The sequence below is a fragment of the Haliotis cracherodii genome, unplaced genomic scaffold (assembly GCF_022045235.1).
Source record: "Haliotis cracherodii isolate W230 unplaced genomic scaffold, xgHalCrac1.p SCAF_14, whole genome shotgun sequence".
NCBI lineage: Eukaryota > Metazoa > Mollusca > Gastropoda > Lepetellida > Haliotidae > Haliotis > Haliotis cracherodii.
In genome coordinates, this window is record NW_027266269.1 from 27,948,933 (window position 1) to 27,975,186 (window position 26,254).

The 26,254-nt window shown below is 40.7% G+C and overlaps 1 protein-coding gene across 1 annotated transcript in view; it reads left to right on the forward strand.

The window, feature by feature from the left end:
• LOC139461158 (protogenin-like) overlaps positions 1-26,254 on the forward strand; it is a 73,430-nt gene that overhangs the window by 5,128 nt on the left and 42,048 nt on the right. The window contains exon 2 of the mRNA XM_071242721.1: positions 9,238-9,570. Coding sequence (XP_071098822.1) covers positions 9,238-9,570 — 333 coding nt within the window. The remainder of the gene's footprint in view (positions 1-9,237; positions 9,571-26,254) is intronic.

A 26,254-nucleotide genomic window follows, 5' to 3' on the forward strand; every position in this document is an offset into this window, starting at 1 on the left:
TGGACATGCCGTGATATAACTGAAATACTCACACATCAAATGGACATGCCATGATATAACTGAAATACTCCCACATCAAGTGGACATGCCATGATATAACTGAAATACTCCCACATCAAGTGGACATGCCATGATATAACTGAAATACTCCCACATCAAATGACAATCCATGATATAACTGAAATACTCCCACATCAAGTGGACACGCCATAATATAACTGAAATACTCCCACATCAAGTGGACATGTCATGATATAACGTGACACACTCTGATAATATTATTATAACTAGAATACTTCCACATCAAGCTGTCATGCCGTGATATAACTAAAATTCGCCATGATAATATTATTATAACTGAAATACTCCCACATGAAGTGGACACGCTGTGATATTACTGAAATACGCCCACATTACTTAAATACTGTTCACAGGGGTGTTAACCCAAGCACACTCATGACCCTGTGAATGTTTCAAGAAGAATAAGGGTGTAAGAGACCCAGATAATCAGGCTATTGTGACTTCACTGTGTGTCTTTGTCTCCTGTTTATATCGAACGTGGGGGCACGGGTGGCCCAGTCGTCTAAGGCGCCGCTATTCACTGTGCAGAGTTGTGTCCCTTGGACACGCCAGAAACCTATGATTGTGGGTTCGAATCTCGGTTGGACCCAATTATGTTTCTAGGTTTGTCAGCACCATACCCATGCTCGTGGGTTTCACGGAAGAGGTAAACGTCTGAGCCCTGCATCACTTCGGGCTTTCCTCCCACATTAAGCTGACACACCGTGATATGACTGGAATGCTGTTAAAAGCAGCGTTAAATCCAACTCACTCACTTATATTGAACGTTGGTCACGGTTTCAGTCACTGGTTTGCATGAATCATCACTGTAGTACATTGCAATGCAGAAGTCGGTTTCATCTTAGTGCCAGCATGGCATAATGTGTAGCAGCTGTATTCCAGCTACCGTATTCGACGTAATAAGCGCCCTGCTTTAATAAGTGCCCAAGGCGATATTTGCTAATATATTGGCTAGTGAACAACCCCAATTAGCACCCCTTCCGGTTGATCAATGTACACAAGACCTATATATTCGTGTATAATACGCACTCATGTGTAATATGCACCCTCAATTATGGGCAGTTAAATTCTGGAAAAATATATCTGTCGTATATAAACATTTCAGGCTGTATGCATAAACCACGAAATTTATCTGTTTTTTACACCAAAATAATATTCTAATAAGAGCCCCCTATTTCTAAATTTGAGAGCGCCCTGGGCGCTTATTCCGTCGAATACGGTATATCATAGCAGTAGTTAACCCCTAAAACATTGGCCTTCAAGGGTTTCAAAACATTTTGATAACTTCCTGGTGCAATTGTTTGATAGGCATTCCTTAGAATGACGGATGATAAGGTAGACACAATTTATGGATAAGCAACTTCCTTAATACTGTTAAAAGCGATGTTTCGATATAGATCCTTATAACATGTATACTGTTGTCAAGCAATACTGAATGAGGAACATGTACTGGCTTCCACCTATGTGTTCTCTGTCCATCGTGTTGTGACAGTATTATCCCTCTGTTGTCAGCACTTGCTCATGTTATCCCACTGATGTATGCAATTGTTACTGTTATTCCTCTACTGTTAATCCTCCACCTACTATATATATTTTGTACTATGTCCCTCATTCAGTCTTGCTTGACAATGGTATAAGGATCTATACAGAAACGTCGCTTTGTACAGCATTAAAGAAGTTGTTATCCATAAATTGTGTCTACCTTCCTGGTGCAATATGAATATTTATTTACCGTATTCGATGGAATAAGCGCCCTGCTTTAATAAGCGCCCTGCTTTAATAAGCGCCCATGGCGATATTTGCTAATATATTGGCTAGTGAACAATCCCATTTAGCACCCCTTCCGGTTAATCAATATACACAAGACTTATTTATTAGTGTATGATACACACTCGTGTGTTATATGCACCCTTAATTATGGGGAATTAAATTCTGGAAAAATATATCTGTCGTACATAAACATTTCAGGCTGTCAGCATAAGCCACGAAATTTATCTTTCAACTGTTTTTTTCACCAAAATAATATTCTAATAAGAGCCCCCTATTCCTAATTTTGAGAGCGCCCTGGGCCCTTATTACGTCGAATACGGTATATATATTTTGTACTATGTCCCTCATTCAGTCTTGCTTGACAACGGTATAAGGATCTATACAGAAACGTCGCTTTGTACAGTATTAAAGAAGTTGTTATCCATAAATTGTGTCTACCTTCCTGGTGCAATATGAATATTTATTTAATTATGAATTGACTTCAATCATTTCTGTGTTTATGGAGGTGTAAACATACAAACTGGTATGCATAGTGTGTTAATAGACGTTGAGTATCTCCATAAATGGAAAAACACATCGTTCAGCGCAGTAATGAAAGACAAGCTGCATCTATTCCATTAATATTCAATCAGGAACCAGTTGTCTGTTAGTGGATGTGGCCTATTTTGTCTCTTGGTTTCTGGAAACAGACGCTAAAAAGAAAGCTTGCTTAGCCAATCAAATGCCATGGAATCATTTGCAATTTGATTATTACCTGTGATAGGGTCAGAGATATACTTGTACTTTTCTGTCTGTGAATCTAAATCTCTTTTGGACGTTTTGGACTCTTTGTGGTCGAGGCAGAGTGGGGTTGAGGGTTGGTTGTTCAGGGTTCGGGTTGGGGATGGGGATGGAGGTGGGGGTGGGGGTGGGGGTGTGGGGGCCCAGTGTCCCCACTGTCCCCTCTGTACCAACTACCATTGAAACATGAAGTATTCGTGACACCCTTGCCCTCTGTGGTATGTACTTGTTCACTTGTCTGAATCATACCCAAAGATGGGTCTGACACTCGACACTGAGGGCAGAAAACAAGGACTGGACAGCCCAGAAGTGTCGGTTTGGTATCCGTGTTAAACTGATTAATGATATCTCTGTGGGCTTGCACAATAAAATCGACATTAGTCCTTTACAAGGGATTTCCACTGTGCCATAGGTGCTCAATTACAAAGAATTTCAACTGTGCCGTGGATGCTCTGTTACAAGGAATTTCAACTGTGCCATTGGTGCTCTATGAAGAGAATTTCAACTGTGCCATTAACTCTCTATTACAAGGAATTTCAACTGTGCCATTGACACTCTATTACAAGGAATTTCAACTGTGCCATTGACGCTCTATTACAAGGAATATCAACTGTGCCATTGACACTCTATTACAAGGAATTTCAACTGTGCCATTGACACTCAATTACAAGGAATTTCAACTGTGCCATTGACGCTCTATTACAAGGAATATCAACTGTGCCATTGACACTCTATTACAAGGAATTTCAACTGTGCCATTGACACTCAATTACAAGGAATTTCATCTGTGCCATTGACACTCTATTAAAAGAATTTCATCTGTGCCATAGGTGCTCTATTACAAGGAATTTCAACTGTGCCATTGGCGCTCTGTTAAAAGAATTTCATCTGTGCCATAGGTGCTCTATTACAAGGAATTTCAACTGTGCCATTGGCGCTCTATTACAAGGAATTTCAACTGTGCCATTGACACTCTATTACAAGGAATTTCAACTGTGCCATTGGCGCTCTATTACAAGGAATTTCAACTGTACCATTGGCGCTCTATTACAAGGAATTTCAACTGCGCCATTGACACTCTATTACAAGGAATTTCAACTGTGCCATTGGCGCTCTATTACAAGGAATTTCAACTGTGCCATTGGCGCTCTATTACAAGGAATTTCAACTGTGCCATTGGCGCTCTATGAAAAGAATTTCAACTGCGCCATTGACACTCTACTACAAGGAATTTCAACTGCGCCATTGGCGCTCTATTAAAAGATTTTTACTACATACGGGGAATACTTACATACAGGGAATACTTACATACAGGGAATACTCACATGCAGGGAATACTCACATGCAGGGAATACTCACATGCAGGGAATACTTACATGCAGGGAATACTTACATGCCGGTAATACTAACATGCAGGGAATACTCACATGCAGGGAATACTTACATACAGGGCACACTACATCTTCCACATGATTTCTAGTGCAGTGTGTTACAAATGTTAAGGATCAAGGACGTCATTGATCCTTTTGTACTTGGTATTGACAAAATTCTCCAATTGCAACAATTTCAAGGTTCATAATGAAATGACCGGTCATGTTGAACGATTCTTACTGACCTTGTAGCATGTTTTCTGGCATGGCGATAAATAATACAGAAGCATGTGTCAAGTACACACAAATGTGAGGAATGGAAGCGGGGAAAAAAAAGTATTTTGCATCCCATGGGATGCACAATAATATTCATTGTATCCGGCAGCTCTTGACCACAAATAAAGGGGGGGGGGGGGGGGGGGGGGGGCGGCGGGTCGCCCAGTCTGGAAATTTATATAAATATATCCTTGCTTGTTATTGTAGTTGACTGCAAATCTTGAACAGTCAAGCTGTAAGAAATTATTAGATGTTTATCCCTTCGTTCCTCACCACCAAAACACTGCCTCACATTGTGAGAACCAGGTTGGAAAGGTCTCCAGCAACCCATGTTTCCCCCGTGAAGATCCAGGTTTGAATTGGTCTTCAGCTATCCATGCTTGTTCCCTGGGAGGATCCAGGTTTGAATTGGTCCTCAGCAACCCATGCTTGTTCCCCGGGAAGATCCATGTTGGAATTGGTCCTCAGCAACCCATGCTTGTTCCCTGTGAAGATCCAGGTTTGAATTGGTCCTCAGCAACCCATGCTTGTTCCCCGGGAAGATCCAGGTTGGAATTGGTCATCAGCAACCCATGCTTGTTCCCTGTGAAGATCCAGGTTTGAATTGGTCATCAGCAACCCATGCTTGTTCCCCGTGAAGATCCATGTTTGAATTGGTCCTCAGCAACCTATGCTTGTTCCCCGGGAATATCCAGATTTGAATTGGTCTTCAGCAACCCATGCTTTTTCCCTGGGAAGATCCATGTTTGAATTGGTCTTCAGCAACCTATGCTTGTTACCCGGGAAGATCCATGTTGGAATTGGTCTTCAGCAACCCATGCTTGTTCCCTGTGAAGATCCAGGTTTGAATTGGTCTTCAGCAACTCAGACTTGTTCCCGTGAAGATCCATGTCTGAATTGGTCTTCAGCAACCTATGCTTGTTCCCTGGGAAGATCCATGTTGGAATTGGTCTTCAGCAACCTATGCTTGTTCCCTGTGAAGATCCATGTCACATGTCGCACAACATTTGGGATTATCTACAGATCATTCACATGCTTGTATAAAACTTGTGGAAACTTGTACACCGATTAAACTACACCTGAATGACTTAAAAAAACCACATTGATTAACAACATCTGGTTCATATGATTCACACTGTATGTTGTTTAATTCCGCACTCAGCAATATTCCAGCTCTATGACGGTGGTCTGTAAATAATCGAGTCTGGACAAGACAACCCAGTGATTGACATCATGAGCATCGACCCATGCAATTGGGATCAACGACATGCATCAACCAAGTCAGCGAGCCTGACCACCCGATCCCTTTAGTCGCCTTTTACAACAAGCATAGTCACCTTTTACAGCAAGCATTGGTTGCTGAAGACCTATTCTACCCTGGAACCTTCACGGGTCATAATCTATGAAGGTAGGGGATGAGTTCATAAAAACCGTTGCTGTTGTTTGTTAGTTGCCTCTAAAGACAAGCATAGTCGCTTCTTACGGCAAGCATGGATTGCTAAAGGCCCATTCTACCCGGCATCTTAACGGGTCTGATTCACGCTGATTTCATTACGTGGAGTATCATTACGTGGATTGCGCTGCAATATGTTGACTGAGATCAATGAAAGCTTTTATATAAAAATAGACTCAATGTCATTGAAGTGCAGTTTCATTTCTTTCCAATGGTTCAAAAAAGAGTGTTCCCATACTTACAACAATCAGGAGGTAGTATATACTACCCAGGTAGCATTGGGCAATAGGGGGTTGGTTACCCGGGTAGTAAATTTGGACCCATCCCAGCCTTAGTATTGACCTCATTTTGGTATGAATTCGAATTATGATTTTTACATGCCTCAAATTTAAAGAACTTGATTTAACTTTCACCAGATGCAATTTGACTCAAAACCAAGTTTTACTCTTGTCCCATAAATGTATCGAGGTTGAGGCATAGATGCATAAAATAGTTTAAATGAACACAATCTTAGATCTCTGATGACTGTGTCACAATTTTACATAAATTAATGATGTATCGATGTAAAATGTACATATTTGATTTCATGCCGCTTTTTGTAATATTCCAGCAGTATCACGGCGGGAGACACCAGAAATGGGCTTCACACAATGTACCCATATCGGGAATCGAGCCCGGGTCTTCTGTGTGATGAGTGAACGCTTAAAAACACTAGGCTAACATAATCTTGAAGGACCAAAGTTACTTTGTTCACTATTCTTGTCCTTTAGTAGACTTATTCTTGAAACACATGCTGTATTCCAATGAAATAAGATGACGAATTATTGTCTGGATACTAAATAAGAGTTACGAGATGAAAGCATAGCAAATTCACCGATGTCATAGGGGCGGTCGGATGATTCGGTTAGGTGACATCAGGGGTAGATTTAGCAACAAATTTGTGTGTAGCTAGCAGGGTGTGCTCCTTTTTAAAGTTACTGGCACTTCTGAAATAATTGTACCAGAAATAAATGTTAGACTTGGAGGCCACAACTGATTTTAGAGTGAGTGAGTGAGTGAGTTTGATTTTACGCCGCTTTTAGCAATATTCCAGCAATATCACGGCGGGAAACTCAAGAAATGGGTTTCACACATTGTACCCATGTCGGGAATCGAACCCGGGTCTTTGGCGTGACGAGCGAACACTTTAACCACCAGGCTACCCGACCACCCCCAAAGATTTTAGAACTCACTACCATCATTTCTGCATTCTGAGATTTCATCTTGGCTTCCATTTGCTTGTCATAAGAGGTGATTAGCCGGATCGGGTGGTCAGGCTTGCTGACTTGGTTTGATGCATGTCATCATATGACAGTTGTGTAGATCACTGGATTATCTGGTCCAGACTCGATTATTTGCAGACCGCTGTCATATAGCTGGAATATTGCTGTGTGCAGCGTTAAACAACAAACAAGCAAACTTAATGCTTGCCTTACCATGGAGATTCTTGTTCAAAATTGTCCTTAATACTTCATGCTTAAATATAATGGGAATAACAATGAAACTTCTCGCACTGATCGTTGCTCATGCTGTCAACCACTAGTTATCATGGTTATTGTGGCTGAGCCTAGCTAGATGACCGGTGTGTGTGATATGGTTGTAATGTGAGCAGATGGACAGTGAGCGGGAGGATGTCGCTGTCAGTATGTCACCTACTGTAGCAGCTGAAACAACCTCAACAGGGTGCACACACCACACCTGGTCAAGCTTCTGAATCTGGTGCTGTATCTAGGACAGATGGACACAGTAGAAGGCAATGTCACATGTTTGATAATGCCTTGGTGACAAGTTTGATAATGCTTGATGTGATATATGTTTGATAATGACCAATGTGACATGTTTGATAATGCCCTATCAGGCCTCAAAGTTGCGACTAAAATGGTAGCCAATGCGACCTGAATTTCAGTTTGTCTACTGTCTAAAATTCAGAGGTAGCCAAATGACCTTGAGGCCTGCCTATGTGACATGTTTGATAATGCCCTATGTGACATGTTTGATAATGCCCTATGTGACATGTTTGACAATGCCCCATGTGATATGGTTGATAATGCCTTAAGAGATATATTTTTTATTGTAACTGATGATCCTTTGTTATGTTAAAACTACAGGTAAACTAGCTCAACATTGAAAACACAGTATGTTTATCTCCATTCTACCATGACTAAATAAAACGTGAAGTCTTTGGAGCTAGCAAATATATTGAGTGAATCGGCATTGGTTGAGTCCAGTGTTTTGAGAGGGCTGTCGATCTGAATTACGGAATCACCAACAACAGCCTTTAAACAAAATATGTCGCTGTATATGCTCAAGCAGTTTGTTTACACCGTAATACTTCACTCGAACATGACAGGCATTGAAAGCATATAAGCACAGCAACTTGGTAAGCTTACATGAAGTGGGCACCCCTAAAGAAAACTTAGCCAGCTTTGCAAAGCTTTCGTTCCACACCGCATGTCACCATTATGACATCATATCGCTTATTATGACACAAAAGATATGATGTCACAGCCAGATTCTAAGCTCTCTGATGTCCTCAAAACTTAAGATACATTCTGTTTGTAGATGTCTATCGTGTTTTCTGTACAAAATGTGTTGCCACACATCCCATGAATATTTTAGTAACCACAACTTTTCATTTTGTAAGTTATAATTGTAGATATAATTATTCTAATATGCAAATAACTAAATAACTGAAATTGAAGTTCTATTTTATAAATATAAGCTTCCATGGTGATGCGACCATCAAATTGGCTATTTCAATCAGAGGGAGTTTATTGTGATTTGACAACCTCTGATTGACCATTCAGAATCGAGTAATTCCCAAATTCATGGTAGAATGTTTGATAATGTCCCATGTAATATATTTTTGATAATGCCCCAAGTGATTATTGTTAATGTCCCATGTGATGTTTCATAATGCCCCATGTGATATATGTTTGATAATGCACCATGTGATGTTTGGTTATGTGCTGTGTGATACATGTCTGATAATGCCCCATGTGATGTTTGATAATGCCCCATGTGATGTTTGATAATGCACCATGTGATATATGTTATGTAATGCCCCATGTGATATATGTTTGGTAAAGTCCCATGTGATATATGTTATGTAATGCCCCATGTGATATATGTTTGGTAATGCCCCATGTGATATATGTTTGGTAATGTCCCATGTGATATATATTTGGTAATGTCCCCTGGGATATATGTTTGGTAATGCCCCATGTGATATATGCTTGGTAATGCCCCATGTGATATATGCTTGGTAATGCCCCATGTGATATATGTTTGGTAATTCCCCATGTGATATATGCTTGGTAATGCCCCATGTGATATATGTTTGGTAATGCCCCATGTGATATATGCTTGGTAATGCCCCATGTGATATGTTTGGTAATGCCCCATGTGATATATGTTTGGTAATGCCCCATGTGATATATGTTTGATATCTCCCTCTCTGTGTTGCAGCCAATGGGGAGGACTCTGCAGGGTTTGAGGCAGGAATACGGGTGTACCAAGACGTAGATGTAGTTGTTACACAGAAGAACGGACAGTTGTTGCTCAACTGCTCTGTCAAAGCCACTTCAGACTTTGGACCTTTCCAATACGAGTGGCTAAAGGATGACAAACTTATAGAATTTGAAGAAGTCAACCCCAAAATAAAACTGCTTTCAAATGGGTCACTATATTTCAAAAAGTTCAGGAAACGAAAACGTCGAACGGACGAAGGAGATTACACATGTATTGTCAAGAACAGCATTGGAAGTGTTATAGCTAACCATGTACACGTTCAAGTTGCAAGTAAGTACTACTTTGTATTCTTTGAGAACCGTTTTTTATGTATATGTTCAGAGTACCAATGTTAGGCCACAATTAATTGATTATCACATTTTCATCCATTTGTTTGGCCTCAGTCAAATCTTCTGCAGAATGTTAAGGTCGAAATGATGTCACACTAGAAATGACATCACAGCTGAATATTGTTGCCGTCATTTGACAATTATGGTTTCTAAGACATTGGTCGTGATCGGTGTATTTTGTATTGGGGAACTCAAAAGGATTAAGAAATAATAGGCAATAAAGAAATCATTACACTGACATGTGTGTCTTACTAATATCACGAAACTCATGCAAAAATTCATGTATTACCCTCGCTTTCACTCAGGACTTGTGACACTTGTTTCATAAAATCAGTATGACACACAAGCTCATATGATAATCCCAATATGTCATGGCCCATTGTATGTCATTAGCTTTTGTATGTACTTCTCAAACTTCGAGGCCTATGAAGCTTAACTGTATATTCATGATTCCAGCTAGGGTGTGTCTGAAACAAGCTCACAGAATTCTGATCTCATCTGATCGTTTGAAACAAGGCCTATATGCTATAAATTTACGTTTTCGTCAGTGGTATTCTTGATGAACTAGGGTGGTGAAGTAATCTTGTGGTTAAAGTGTTTGTCACACAGAAGACTCGAGTTTGATTCCCCTCATAGGTACAATGTATGAAGCCCATTTCTAGTGTCCCCTGGTTAAAGTGTTCGCTAGTCACACCGAAGACCCGGGTTCGAATCCAAACACAGGTACAATGTACAGTGTCTGCTCTGGCTTAAATTTTCTTGGGGTCACTTGGACCCCTTCTTCATAAAATTAGGGGTCCCAAACAAAAATGGAGGGGTCCAAGTCATAGCATTATAACATAACATTAACAAAAGAACACTTGGTTGTGAAAAATAAGAATTCTTTTCACAACTGCAAAATATCAACAAACATGCAGGCAAAGTGAGAGAAAGATTCACATCGGGGCACATCCTGCTCTCCTGACCAAGAGGTTATTGCTACAATAATGCTCAAAGCAGCTGAAAACGATATGCACTCACTCATGTTGAACATTCATTTTTGGCCCTCTTCTTTGCCAGTTGTGTTATATTTGTTGTGACAGTTAACGTACTGTAAGAATGCCAGTTTCTGTTGTTATCCTTCTCTTGCCCTTCATGATCTTTCTGAACCGACAAAATATTCCAGAACATTTTTTGCCGAGCTGGAGTGGTGTTGATCTGATTTTCAAAATGATATACCAGGAGGCAATTTGTTTTATCTTTTATCTTTTAGATTTTATTCAATTTTATTGTTTTGTACCAATTGTTCATGGACAAATGATGGAGTCTGTGTACATTTGTGTCTGTGTGGTTAATCAGAACTAGGAATGTTGGGTGGGACAACTCTAGGTCATTACTAGGTTTTATTTGTCTTTGGTTTGCGAAAGTTACATGTGGATGAGTAGTAGTTGGAAAGATATAAACAATCTTTGAAAAGAAACTTGATCTTTGTCTCACATACGTGTAATGACATGCGTACATACAAAATATATCAATAAAATATGAAAATGTTTTTAAGAATATTTCTTATTGCACTTAATTGCCTAAACATGTTTGTGTTCCTTGGCACAATCATATGAGGGAGACACGTTCTGTCCTAGACCTTCCCTAGAGCATTTGCGCTCCTCGCCTGCAGTCGTTAGGAGGGGAAAGACAGGGTACCAGTCTAGCTCTATCCCACCTATTTCCCCATACAGCATTTCGCTACGGTGAGACGTTGACCCATTGTGTTCCTTGGCACAATCATATGAGGGAGACACGTTCTGTCCTAGACCTTCCCAAGAGCATTTGCGCTCCTCGCCTGCAGCCATTAGGAGGGGAAAGACAGGGTACCAGTCTAGCTCTATCCCACCTATTTCCCCATACAGCATTTCGCTACGGTGAGACGTTGACCCATTTCCATGTAACGGGTATGTCTGTCGAGAGGAACGAAGACAGGCCAACAGAAAATCACTGTGCGAGGAAAATGTTATTAAAATTAAAGTTAGAATCTGTACCCCCATCTAAAAATCTCATATGGGGATTTTCTGCCATGTATACTTTTGTCTAAAATATGAACTAGTACTCAGACTAGACGAATACTTATCTTGATACAAACAACACATTCAATGTATGACAAATGGTGGACAAATAAGTCAAGATCATTCGGCATCATCCATAATGATATTATGATTGTGAATTATTGAAGGACTTCAGGAATATAATGAGGATACGTAATGGAAAAAAATGCCAATTGGTATTGTACTAATGGGACATATTACCGTGGCATTTTGTCTGGCATTCAATTATACCACTAGTACTGAATTGTACACACCCAAGCATAATGCACCCCCACAGGGAATGTGGGTGTTTGGGAAAAATGCTTTTTTGAGTTTTATGTGCAGGAAAAAAAGTATATTGTATTGCTTCATGTGAATGAGGGGTGGTCAGGTAGCCTTGTGGTTAAAGTGTTCGCTCGTCATGCCAAAGACCCGGGTTCGATTCCCGACATGGGTACAATGTGTGAAGCCCATTTCTGGTGTCCCTCGCCGTGATATTGCTGGAATATTGCTTAAAGCGGCGTAAAACCATAGTCACGCACTCACTCAACCATTGCAATTAAATTCCCAATTAAGTACGTTTTTAATTTACTAGGCTTAGTTATGTTTAACCGTCAACATGTTTATTCAACAGTCTCCAGTACACACCTTCTCCAACACTTGCTGATAGTTTTAAAAACAGAGGGAATTGATTTCAGCTTTTCCACTTAAATATCACGTGTTATGTTACGTGAATTGATCACGTCGTCTCAAGTTCAGAAACTGTAATTTCATTATTGGTTATTATATTTCCAAATTGTTGCGTATTTCAATGCAACCATATAATTAGATAGTTATTGATTGAAACATGAAATGAAATATATATATAAATAACAGTTATACTAAGGTGTATCAGATAATTCTAGATGATCCCACTGATGCTTACTTCCGGCACCCTACTGACGGATATTGATTTTTTTTACTGTGTCAGCTGGGTTGACAATCTAGATCTAGGTGAGGGTCTTTAAAACCACTTTGGCAGAAAAGATAGAGTATGAACAGTTTCAGTTTCATGATGTTTAACGCCACACTCAGCTATATTCCAGCCATATGACGGTGGCCTGTAAATAATCGAGTCTGGACCAGACAATCCAGTGACTGATAGTATGAACAAGGCAGTCTGATACAATTGGTGTATATATACAAGAATAGTTCTTGGAACAGATATTACGGATGAAAAACATAGTTTTGTATTCAGTGACAGGCTCACTATCAGAGGCTGGTTGACATCCTCTGTGGAAACTGAAAGTAATACAGCTGTAGAACACTGTGAGATGTTCTACCCTACATGCACACTTCCACCCACCCCCCACCCTCCACTCCCCCCCCCCCCCTTAAAGCAGTGTTAATCCCAACTCACTCACTCACTCATACCACTAATAATGTGAAAAATCATATCATGTCCACGTGTCATACCACTAGGAATGTGATAAATCATATCATGTCCACATGTCATACCACTAGGAATGTGATAAATCATATCATGTCCACGTGTCATACCACTAGGAATGTGATAAATCATATGTCCACGTGTCATACCACTAGGAATGTGATAAATCATATCATGTCCATGTGTCATACCACTAGGAATGTGCTATATTATCATGATTATATCATGACTAAGAATTGTACCATTAGTAATGTTATATATCATACACCGCCTTCCCCACCCTATATCATGACCCCTATATCACATCACTAGTCATGTGATATTCCTGTTGGGAGTGAACACGGTCAACTGGTCATTGTTCAGCTGTGACTCATGTCGGGTCACATGACCAGTAGCCTCTGGAAGTAACCCACATGGCATTGTGCCAAGTCCCTACTCCCAGCAGATGGTCATCTGCCCTCCAGGATATAACTTTGTTATAGTCCAGCAGAGTATGTACATAGAGGTTATCACGTGAGTGTGTTTGGGGATGGTAAATATCCTGCATTAGGAATAAACATTGTATTTAGCGAGCCTTGGCGAGCTAAATACATAGTGTTTATTCCTAATACAGCATATTTACCATCCCTAAACACAAGCGTGATAACCTCTTTATCATATAATGTCATTCTTCAATTCTGTGCTTGAAAATCGCTTCCCCTCACTCACGAACATTACCTAAACATTGCGAGTTTTCCTGGAATGCACGCATTAATATTTATTACGTCACAGGGTAGGTGATGTGTCAGTCGGACAGTGACAGTAGCCAATATAGTTCCAACTGAAATCTGTTTCTTATATAGTGGTGAAGCAACATATACGCAAACCAACAATTGTTTTTACTTGCCTTTCGCGACAATCCATCGGTCTGTCCGCTAGAGTAACTGCCCTTTGTCAAAGGGAAGCTACTCTAACCCTAGTCTATGAGACATCACGGCCAGTGATTGTTCACAGACGGCCTGTTCTGTCATAACGTTAAGAAGTGTAGTCAGATGTATACACAGCGCCAAAACGAAACAAAGTAACAATTGATACATATTTCGCCTAAACCCAACTATTTTTATTTGTGGAAAAGGTTTCAAGCCGCAGAGGTCTACAAGCACAGATATGGCTTCTGATCCCGCTTGGCTAGGCCCAGTGCCCTCGCAAAATTGTTTCGAAATTTATGTCTCCAAAGTTGCCCAAACTTATAAAATGCCTTAGTTACGTCGTAGTTCGACACTGACTTTCAGTATATAAGACTGTTTTTTTTAATAATTGTATCAATTATCCCTGTAATTTATCCAGATTCACGATGGTTAATTCTGACTCGATCGCCGAATGACAAGTGCGACGCCATGTTTGTTTATAAACAGAGAAAGCAGTCCCCACTTGACCTTTGATATTTGCATCTCTATCCGCATATGACCCCAACGGATACCGTTTTTATCCGTTGGCTTTATCCTGCCGAGAAACACCCATTATATGATAAATGGGGTTATACATGGTATAGATTGAACACCCTTTTATTTCTAGTGTGATTCAATGTAGATAGATTGTATTGGTGTATTGTAAGGATAAAAAGTAGTCAAATACGAATGGATTGTAAATTGCAACCGTACCAAATATTCAGGCAAACAATACTACACTGTCTCTTAATTATTTGTTGTCGTACTTTGTCTATTTATTCCCCAATATGTTCTTCAAAACAGTGTTAAACTTCAATTTATCAAACGGGCAATACACTCCACTTAAACGGGAATATATCATTTTGCGTTAGCTTCAAATGGAATTCCTCTCTGTCCTGCACTGCCATTGGCCGATAATAACACACTGGAATTCTCGTCTCAGAAAGTTTATGTTAGTTTCGCACCATATAACCCACTAGTTGCAGGTGTGTGATATGATCCACTAGTTGCAGGTGTGATATGATCCACTAGTTGCAGGTGTGTGATATGATCCACTTGTTGCAGGTGTCTGATATGATCCTCTTGTTGTAGGTGTGTGATATGGTCCACTAGTTGCAGGTGTGTGATGTGATCCACAAGTTGCAGGTGTGTGATTATGGTCCACTAGTTGCAGGTGTGTGATGAGAGAGAGAGAGAGAGAGAGAGAGAGAGAGAGAGAGAGAGAGAGAGAGAGAGAGAGAGAGAGAGAGAGAGAGAGAGAGAGAGAGAGAGAGAGAGAGAGAGAGAGAGCAACTCACTCACTAACCAACCATTTCAGACTCGGTTCGTTCAATGATAACATGTCTTTGCATGTACAAATACTGATTTATGTCTGTATAAACTAGCTTTATGAGTTACACGAATGTAAATGAGCTAACAATGTCATAGTTAAGTTTGATTTATATATAAGCTAACAACATAATCATTTGATCAATATATCAGCTAACAATACAATGATTACATCTAAATATATCAGCTAACACTGCCAGGAGTTACATGCATATACATTGTCCACCTTTTTCAGTTATTGAGTGTAGAAGAATGTTTCTGTCATGTCTAGTACTGGTGTATCATATGAACATGGTACTTTAGGTATTGGATCATTGAAACCTCCCTGCAGAGCTATAGATACGTTTTTGGTTATTTGGGTAATTTACCCAAGGGTTTGATTTTGATTGGGCATCCACAAGTTTTAGAGGGTATTTAATTTTTTTTACCCCCCCTGTTTCTTCACATTTGGGTATTTAAGTTAGAACCTGTTCCGCAGAGTCCCTGTAAATCATTTAAAAATATGTGAATAGTGAGTATACATGCGTCTGCTTGCGGCTCCCACTCCATCTTTTGTTAATTTGTTTATTTCTTTAATCACCAATAAGCGACTACTTAAGATTCAACATGTACATTGACTAGGCACGATGTGCTTTTAAAATGGCATCTATCAGTATGTTTGTGGCAGAAGCTTTTCCAAATGTAACTGTTGGTAATGAATTTGGCGATAGGCTGATACACAATCATTTTTTCTTTTCAATAGCGTAATTATATTTTTTGTTGTGTATTTAATACGCTGGGATTTGATTTATCTGCGTATTTCAGTTTATTTAATGCATATTTTACGCAAATACGAGCTCTGTCCCCGTATTGTCATTTTCTCCAAGCGTTGTTGCTGTTATTTTACTGGGACAAGTATTGACCAAGGAATCAACAGTGAGAACCCGATGTAGCTGTTGTATGTGTGAATATGTATCCTGTAAAGAAATGTAAGTCACGCTGCATTGCATTGTTTGGGGTAGAGGGAAGTCATGGGATGATAATGGCCGTATATACCCAGGTGCTATTACAATGTTGAACAAAGACTTATGGATGCACTGCTTCAGAATGCCAGTAGAGAGATGGGAAACAAGCTGTGTTATAACCTTGTGTTATAGCTGGGCAGGTGACCACCTAATATCCCTGGCAGCCTGCCAGCTGCCCACTGACAATGTATACTCCCATAATGCACTGGTGTAGTGGCTATTGAGGTCAACTTCATACCAGGGTGAGTGGTCAGTAGAGGCTGACCAATCAGTGATCAGGACACTGCCTGAAGGTCACTGTGTGGTACTGCGCAGTTATGGCCAGGTCGGCCTCCCAAGCCAGCAGGCTATGTAGGATTTAGGCCGCAACCGGGAGATGGGAGATTTAGGACACAGGAGTTGAATACACCAAGCTAGGGTCCAGTCTTCTGAAATCTATTGGTGCTAGTTGGAGCAGTACATTGCCTCACAAGCACAAGGCTTATTGTCATCACTATAATAAAAACTCAATATTAGTCTCTTGATTCTGGTTTTGAATGAGGTCAGTTATAGCGAATGTTAACCCGAGCTGGCTTATGTTTTGTGTGAGGACTGAGAATAGCAGCTGACCTATCAATATCGGATCGTAGGTGGGGAAGGAAGGAAAGATAGTTATGTTGAAATAAGTACCCTTCAGTTAGAGGTGTGCAATACTTGAAATAATAATGAATACACATCACAATACATTTGGAAAATACTGGTACAGTAAACGATGGTTATAACGAACTCAAACGGACCACTAATTTTAGTTCGTAATAACCGTAGTTGATTATTAGCATATATACAGCATGACCGGGACTAAAAAATAAGTTTGTTATATTGGTCAGTTCGTTATAAGCATTTTCGTAATAAACATAGTTTACTGTATATTGTTTTTTTTTTAAAATCATTCATATTTTCATCTTGTTGGCAAGGTTTTAGGTAAATCACACGTCAAAATGAAATTATGGAAATTCAGAAAATAGCAACTGATTCCTGTGATTGAAAAAGAAAAACTATTTGTGACTAGCTTCCAGTATATGATGCCTATTGCGCATATGTTCTGACCATAGCAACATCCAACAAAATGGCGGACGACTAAGCGTCCAAAACGTTGTGGAGGGTTGGATGTACGGGCCAGTCTGGGTTATTCTTATTCAGGTGCTGGGCAGTTGGGTAGCCTAGTGGTTAAAGCGTTCGCTCGTCACGCTGAAGACCTGGGTTCGATTCCAGACATGGGTACAATGTGTGAAGCCCATTTCTGGTGTCCCCCGCCGTGATATTGCTGGAATATTGCTAAAAGGGGCGTAAACCATACTCACTCACTCACTCACTTATTCAGGTGCTACTGTTAAAAGTGGTGTTAAACCCAACTCACTCACTTATTCAGGTGTAAAACAAATTACAGATGAGAGAATGCATTCAATATATTGTGGTATGAATCACAATGCATAATCATTATTACAAAAATTGCAGTATGAAAGCCTGGCCAATACGCGTCACTGCATCCATGGAGCACCAGGATACTGAACAATCCCTGTAAAACACTGATGATTCTTGGCCATCCCACCAGAAGTTGCACCAACAGTTGATACTGTCAATGATTGATTTTTATGTCGTTGAAGACAAATTTTAATAATTATTATTGAAATGGAAATAGACAATTTTGAATTAATGGCACTCCCTCTCCACCTGAATTACAGCATTAAAAAAAACCGGGGACTGTAATGATGACGAATGAGCTTGCACGAAGCCTCTAATGCTGTATGATCAACTACAAAATGAGGCTTCCCAGTAGCATTACGTCTGTCAAAACAGTGTTCTATCACTTTGTTGAAATGAAACAGGATTCTTGCAACATATTTCCCTTTCCATTGTCCTTTCTGAAGGCATCTGATGGTACAACTGTCCTTCCGTACCAGAACAGGGGTTTAAGGTGACCCAGTTGTCTAAGGTGCTGCAATTCACTGTGCAGAGTTGCATCCCTTGGGGATGCCAGAAACTCTGGACATGGGTTCGAATCCTGGTTCAGTCTATTATGTCCTAGGTTTGTTAACACCATACCTGTTGTGGTGGGTTTTACCAAAGCGGTAAATGTCTCATTGAAGCTGACATACCTTCATTTAACTTGAATACTTCTCGAGCAGTGTTCTCTGATATACTATATACAATATTCTATGATATACAATATACAATATTCCCTGATATACAATATACAATATTCTCTGATATACAATATACAATATTCCCTGATATACAATATTCTCTGATATACAACATACAATATTCTCTGTTATACAAAATACAAAATTCTCTGTTGTACAATATACAATGTTCCCAGATATACAATATACAATATTCTCTGATATACAATATACAATATTCCCTGATATACAATATACAATATTCTCTGATATACAATATACAATATTCCCTGATATACAATATTCTCTGATATACAACATACAATATTCTCTGTTATACAAAATACAAAATTCTCTGTTGTACAATATACAATGTTCCCAGATATACAATATACAATATTCTCTGATATACAATATACAATATTCTGTGACATGCAATACTCTGTTCCTGAATTAATCATTCCTGTGTATTCCGTCTTCGTGTTTCAGGCTAACATATTCATTTTGGTGTACCCTAATCAGCAGTAGTATTAAAAACTATTTCCAAGACTCAAGAACATTTAGACAAATGGAAATGATTGATTTGCTCATCACATTTCTTCTTGTTGTGTGGACAGGTCAGTTAATGATCCCTGTTGTAATTCAATGTGAAAAAAATCCTAAGTCATTGTTATGCTAATGCCTGAAGCCGAGTCCCCAAATGACAACAATATGTCAGCCAATGTTTTTATTTAATCAACTCAGAAATAGGAGCTGCATTTTGGACTTAAATGTAAATCAATAAAACACGAGGGACGAGCAGTCAGCATCTATGTCCGAGGATTGTTGTAGTGTTGACCTGAAACAAGTGAGACGAGGTAAATACGGGAAAACTTGTCTTTCGTCCACATTGCTATGGCTCATTAATATAAATGACTTGAGAATGAGGTCAAGAGATTCCTGGCATCTATTTGTTCAGGAGGCGGAGGGAAAATCAATAAAGTTCCTGTAGCAGATTGGTGAAGCAGAGGCAGTGACTTGTACCACGGTGTTGTCCTATCTCGTTAGATGGCTGCCCTGCCCGACTGGCGGATAACACCATCTACACACCTACAGCTGGGGATAACATTGTATATGTACCAACAGCTGGGGATAAAATCGTATATACACCTCCCCCTGAGGATACCATCATGTATACACCAACAGCTTGGGATAATATTAGATGTAGACCTACAGCTGGGGATAACACCATATATACACCAACAGCTGGGAATAACATCACATATACACCAACAGCTGGGGATAACAACATATTTACACCTACTGCTGGGGATAACATGGTGTATACACCTACAGCTGGGGATAACATGGTATATACACCTACAGCTGGGGATAACATGGTATATACACCTACAGCTGGGGATAACATGGTATATGCACCTACAGCTGGGGATAACATGGTATATACACCTACAGCTGGGAATAACATTGTATATACACCAACAGCTGGGGATAAAATTGTATATACACCTCCCCCTGAGGATACCATCATGTATACACCAACAGCTTGGGATAATATTAGATGTAGACCTACAGCTGGGGATAACACCATATACAGCTGGGGATAACATGGTATATTCACCAACAGCTGGGTATAACAAGGTATATACACCTACAGCTGGGGATAACATTAAATATACTCCTACAGCTGGGGATAACATGGTATATACACCTACAGCTGGGGATAACATGGTATATACACCTACAGCTGGGGATATTATTAGATATACACCAACAGCTGGAGATAACACCATATACACTTTCAGGCAGGTATAATACCTCCTTGTCAGAATGATGAGATCTGATTGGTCCACATGATCTTGATAAAATACTGTGTAACCCGCCTTGGAGGGTAGTAGATTTCGCAGGGGAGATAATAAATCCCATATACCCCGCCACGAGCAATACAAGCTGCACAGGAATTTCTGAGAGGCAGAAGAAATCCTTTATACCCAGCTTCAAAGCAAAAAGCTGTACTCTTTATCCGAATCAATGGAAGTCACATGACATAGTGCAAGTTAACCTCAGCTCAATCAAACAGCTGTTTTCTATCAATTTTGAATTTGTGTTAATTCTTTTACAATGTCACTTTGAAACATGTCCAGAGATAAATTCCTTGAAGCAGGATCACTCGGGGTACACGGGCCTGTACATGCTCTGCATTAGGTTTAATAAAACGAGCCGGAGGATAATACCATATATACACCTACAGCTGGGGACACTACCATGTATACACTTACAGACTAATAATATCATATATACTCATAGAAGCGGCGATAACACCATATATCCACCTAGCGGTGAAGATAACACCATATGCACACCTGAAGCTGGGGATAACGCTATACGTACACCTAGAAAATTGGATGATATCATATGTGCGCCTTGCTTTGGAGATGACACCATATACACTCCTTCAGCTTGGGAAAACAAATACTGGTTGCATAACACCCATTGTGCATTTTACTGGTGCTTAAGTTATGCTCCATTTCCAAGCCTACACCTGCATTATACAGTCTCTCGTCATGAACCCTTGCGTTGTTGCACTCACTGCAACAATTATGTAAATCATGTAGCTTCCGCACATTTAATAGTTACATGATGTCTTTGAACTAGACTAATATTATTTTTACTGTTATACTGTGTATTGTTGTATTTCAAGCTTGTGCTGTATATATCACTATGGTGGGAGTCTGGGACCAATACAGTCTCTCTAGTGGCAGTCTGGGTCCCCTCACTCTGGTGGCAGTCTGGGTCCCCTCACTCTAGTGGCAGTCTGGGTCCCCTCACTCTGGTGGCAGTCTGGGACCAATACAGTCACTCTGGTGGCCGTCTGGGTCCCCTCACTCTAGTGGCAGTCTGGGTCCCCTCACTCTGGTGGCAGTCTGGGTCCCCTCACTCTAGTGACAATCTGGGGTCCCCTCACTCTGGTGGCAGTCTGGGTCCCCTCACTCTGGTGGCAGTCTGGGTCCCCTCACTCTGGTGGCACTCTGGGGTCCTCTCACTCTGGTGGCACTCTGGGTCCCCTAACTCTGGTGGCAGTCTGGGTCCCCTCACTCTGGTGGCAGTCTGGGTCCCCTCACTCTGGTGACAATCTGGGGTCCCCTCACTCTGGTGGCAGTCTGGGTCCCCTCACTCTAGTGACAGTCTGGGTCCCCTCACTCTAGTGGCAGTCCACCAAGGGTGTGCTATGGGCCAGATCTAATTGTTACATAAGAATATTTTACCGAAGGTTGGTAATGTCACTGTTGCATTATAAAAGTGAATTTTCCAGCCGTATGAAGGAGGAATGTGCGTAATGATTCCAGTGATTGATATGAGCTGTCGGGGTTACGATGACAATCAACCAAGACACCGAGGCTTGCCACCAGCCCCATATTGTCACCTCTTGTGTCAAGCATGGGTTTGTTGGGACCTATATTCTAACCTAGAAGTCTCACAAGAGTACAGAGATTGATGTGCGAACACCCTTGTTTATACCACTAAGGATTAATTTTCAATTTTCTGAGAATTAAGTCTTTAAAAGGCATTTAGAAGTGATACACATAAGGAAGAGAGGTTATGGATGTCAACTTCTTTATTACGAGGAACACAACATTTTGGAGTACATGGTTACTGATTAATGAGTAAACATATGCTCCGAAATGTTGTCGTAATAAAAAAAATGACATCCATAAATTCTCTTCCCTTATAAGAGAATTGTTGTGTATTTTTCAAGATTTATTAAGTTGATTTTTTTGTAGCATAAGGGATTGGTCAATAATAATAAGGTGGATGGGATTGCCTCTTAGGACCGTATCATATTTTACAGCCCCCTATGATTCACCCCCCCACCCCCCCCCAATTTTATTTAACACATTTTTTCACCCCCCCCAAAAAAAACAACAACAACAAAACAACAACCCCCAAAACAAACAGGTTAAGGCCCACCCATCACCACCCCCTAATCTCACAGGCCCGCACACTCCCTATCTTCAATTCACAGACAGAAGTTTAGATATAAAGAAATAAATAGCTGGGTCATTTTCCCATGATAAGTGGTAGTATAAGTCGGTTATAATCCAGTCAGTTTTGTGTTTTATCTCCCACCCAACCCACAACTCCTCCCATCTTGATTCCACTTACTCCCTCTCATGGTCAGCTGTAGTATAAGTGGTTATGTTCCGGTCATTATAGTGTTTTATCTCCCACCCAACCCACATAACTCCCCCCATCTTGATTCCACTTACTCCCTCTCATGGTCAGCTGTAGTTTAAGTGGTTATGTTCCAGTCATTATAGTGTTTTATTTCCTACCCAACCCACATAACTCCCCCCATCTTGATTCCACTTACTCCCACTCGTGGTCAGCTGTAGTATAAGTGGGTTATGTTCCAGTCATTATAGTGTTTTATCTCCCTCCCAACCCACACAACTCCCCCCATCTTGATTCCACTTACTCCCTCTCATGGTCAGCTGTAGTATAAGTGGGTTATGTTCCAGTCATTATAGTGTTTTTTCTCCCACCCAACCCACAACGCCCCCATCTTGATTCCACTTACTCCCTCTCATGGTCATCTGTAGTATAAGTGGGTTATGTTCCAGTCATTATAGTGTTTTTTCTCCCACCCAACCCACAACGCCCCCATCTTGATTCCACTTACTCCCTCTCATGGTCAGCTGTAGTATAAGTGGGTTATGTTCCAGTCATTATAGTGTTTTATCTCCCACCCAACCCACACAACTCCCCCCATCTTGATTCCACTTACTCGCTCTCATGGTCATCTGTAGTATAAGTGGGTTATGTTCCAGTCAGTATAGTGTTTTATCTCCCACCCAACACCTCCCATGTCCAGGGGGCCATGCTTCTACTAGCCAGTGTTGGTAAACAATAAACTATGTGTTATATCCTAGTGAGTCAGTCTGTTTTATAGCCCCCCCCCCTCCCCCCTGCTGACAGCTTCATCCCACATCCCCGTCCTACCAACTGACTGACTGACTGTGGAAGCTGATCTCGGCCTGCTTGCTGCCCGCCCTATTTTGGACTTCAGTAACCCATCGTGACCTATTTTTTTCTGGTACTGAGAACAAAGACAGCTTCTCTACTGCAGCAGGCGGAAAGTAGTGCTGGGGTCACATGACCAGCTGGCCAGCCAATAAGGGGCTGATTCTGCCCACTAGATCAATGAGAAAACAGTGATCATGATGTTATGCTGCTGCTGCAGTGGGCAGTTGGGAGGAGGGAGCTGAGGGGGGATGTAGGAATCCTGCTTTACACGGGGACTATTTCTTTCTCCCCTCCACTGACCCCTGAGTTGTGTGGAGCTCACACTGGCCAGTGCTTGATGCTTGATGCTTGATGCTTGATACCTGGTCCAGCCACAGTGTAACACTTGTTTGTTAACACACCGTATCTCATCTTTAGCCATGTAGTATGTAGTTATATACTGGCTTGTATCCCCCAGCTGGCAGCCTACTGATCCACTGGCCTGGGATGACACAGTTTCATGAATGTTTCATACTGACAGCCTTAAACAGACTCGCATCTGTGCTGAGTACTTGACTTGTTTGTAAGCTGTTCACCCATTAGTACAGTCACATGTTGGTTGCAGTCGATCAAAGAGTGGCTTGATTTGGGTTGGGTCACCTGTTCTGATTTATGCTGCCAACATTTGGCAATGTTAATAATCTAAGGATTACCTGTTGTCGATATCTGAGATGGAATAAGAACATCTGAAAGAGCGTAAGGAGCAGAGTGCCGGGAGGGGTGGATGGGTGGGGATTTCTTAGCCTCAGCGTATTTTGCTTCTCTCATTGTTTCAAGACATGCATTTTCTCTCTGAAAATAGGAAACTCACAATTTGTGTTTAACAATAGGATTATTTACAGAGCATCCAGCATTCTTGGCGAACTATTTTGTTGTTGTAAAGCTAGAGCCAACTCTTTTTAAATATTTGCAAGTTATTTTTGAAACTTTAATACTTTTGCAAAAATAGATGGTAATTCATCTGTAAAATATGACAATAGGTTGCTTTCTCCTTTAGGTTGGGGGGATACGGGTGGCCCAGTCGTCTAAGGCACTGATATTCACTGTGCAGAGTTGTGTCCCTTGGGCACGCCAGAAGCCTATGATTGTGGATTCGAATTCCGGTTTGCCACGATTATGCTTCTAGGTTTGTCAGTACCATACCTGTGCTCGTGGGTTTCACCGAAGTGGTAAACATCTGAGACCTTCTGGCTTTCCTCCCACTTTAAGCTGACATGCCGTGATATTAGTGGAATACTGTTAAAAGCGGAGTTAAACCCAACTCACTCACTCACTCACTCCCTCATTTAGTTTGGGCCTTGATTGCCCTATTGATAAACACATGTGGATACCAATCCTCTGTGGTATTGACATCATTAGTATCATTGTTATCCTTCGCTGGACTAACATTAAGTTTATGAAATGGAAAGATTTTTCAGAAAAAAAATGTCCTTATCTTATCTTAAGCAAATATGATGAAAAGGAGCCCAGAGAAACTCATTTTCAGAAACTCCAGTAATTTTGACTTGACTCTCTCTCTCTCTCTCCCCTCCTCTCTCTCTCCCCCTCCTCTCTCTCTCTCTCTCTTTCTCTCTCCCCCTCCTCTCTCTCTCTCTCTCTCACTCTCTCTGTCTGTCTCTCCCCCTCCTCTCTCTCCCCCCTCCTCTCTCTCTCTCTCTCTCTCTCTCTCTCTCTCTCTCTCTATTTTTCTCGATCTCGAGTCTCCTGTCCCCGTGTCAGGTTCATTTCAGGAAAATTAACTAATAATTAAATACACCCTGCCAAAGGAGCCTACTGATTTGTTCATCACGACTGGAATGAACACTGCATGTGGGTTGTACAGCTGGTGCTGGTGCCTTCTTCAAGTCATTCAAGACTTATTGCATACCATTGACAAAGTCCTACTGACAGGAATCTTTGTTGATCTTGTTCTTTCTTTTATATTTGCAAATAGTCTTTTGGGGGGACATTCCACATGTGAAACGTGAGTCAGCCCACACAGGTTTACAAAGAAACAAACCTGAAATTTATGGAGGAATTAACCTTTGTGAAAATGAGAACCATGACAGTCATTGCATGACAGCCTGCTGGGAGAAGTAGGCTGGCACTTACTCACAGACATAGTTCCCTCCTTTAAAAATATATAAAAAAGAGTAAAATCCAAATCCAAGAACAATATTTTTTACACTGTTATTATAAAATAAATATATCCATCAATCATGTACTTTAATTATTGTATTTATTGGGTTGTAGTTCCGTGCTGAAAACCTGTTTACGACAACGTTTTAAGTCATTTTAATTTCTAACTGCAGGGGGCCATGGATGGCCCAGTTGTTTAAGGCGGCGCGATTCACTGTGCAGAGTTGTGTCCCTTGGGCACGCCAGAAACCTATGATTGTAGGTTTGAATCGCCCCGATTATGTATCTAGGTTTGTTAGCACCATACCAGTGCCCGTGGGTTTCACCGAAGTGGTAAACGTCTGAGACCTGCATCACTTTGGGCTTTCCTCAAACATGAAGCTGACATGCTGTGATATAACTGGAATAATGTTAAAAGCGGCATTAAACCCAACGCACTCAGTCACTCACTATTTAAAATCCATTTTTTTCGTTGTCAGTGAGTAATTGTGGCCCAGAGCTAAGGCAATCTAGACTTGCCAAAGCATTATGGACTT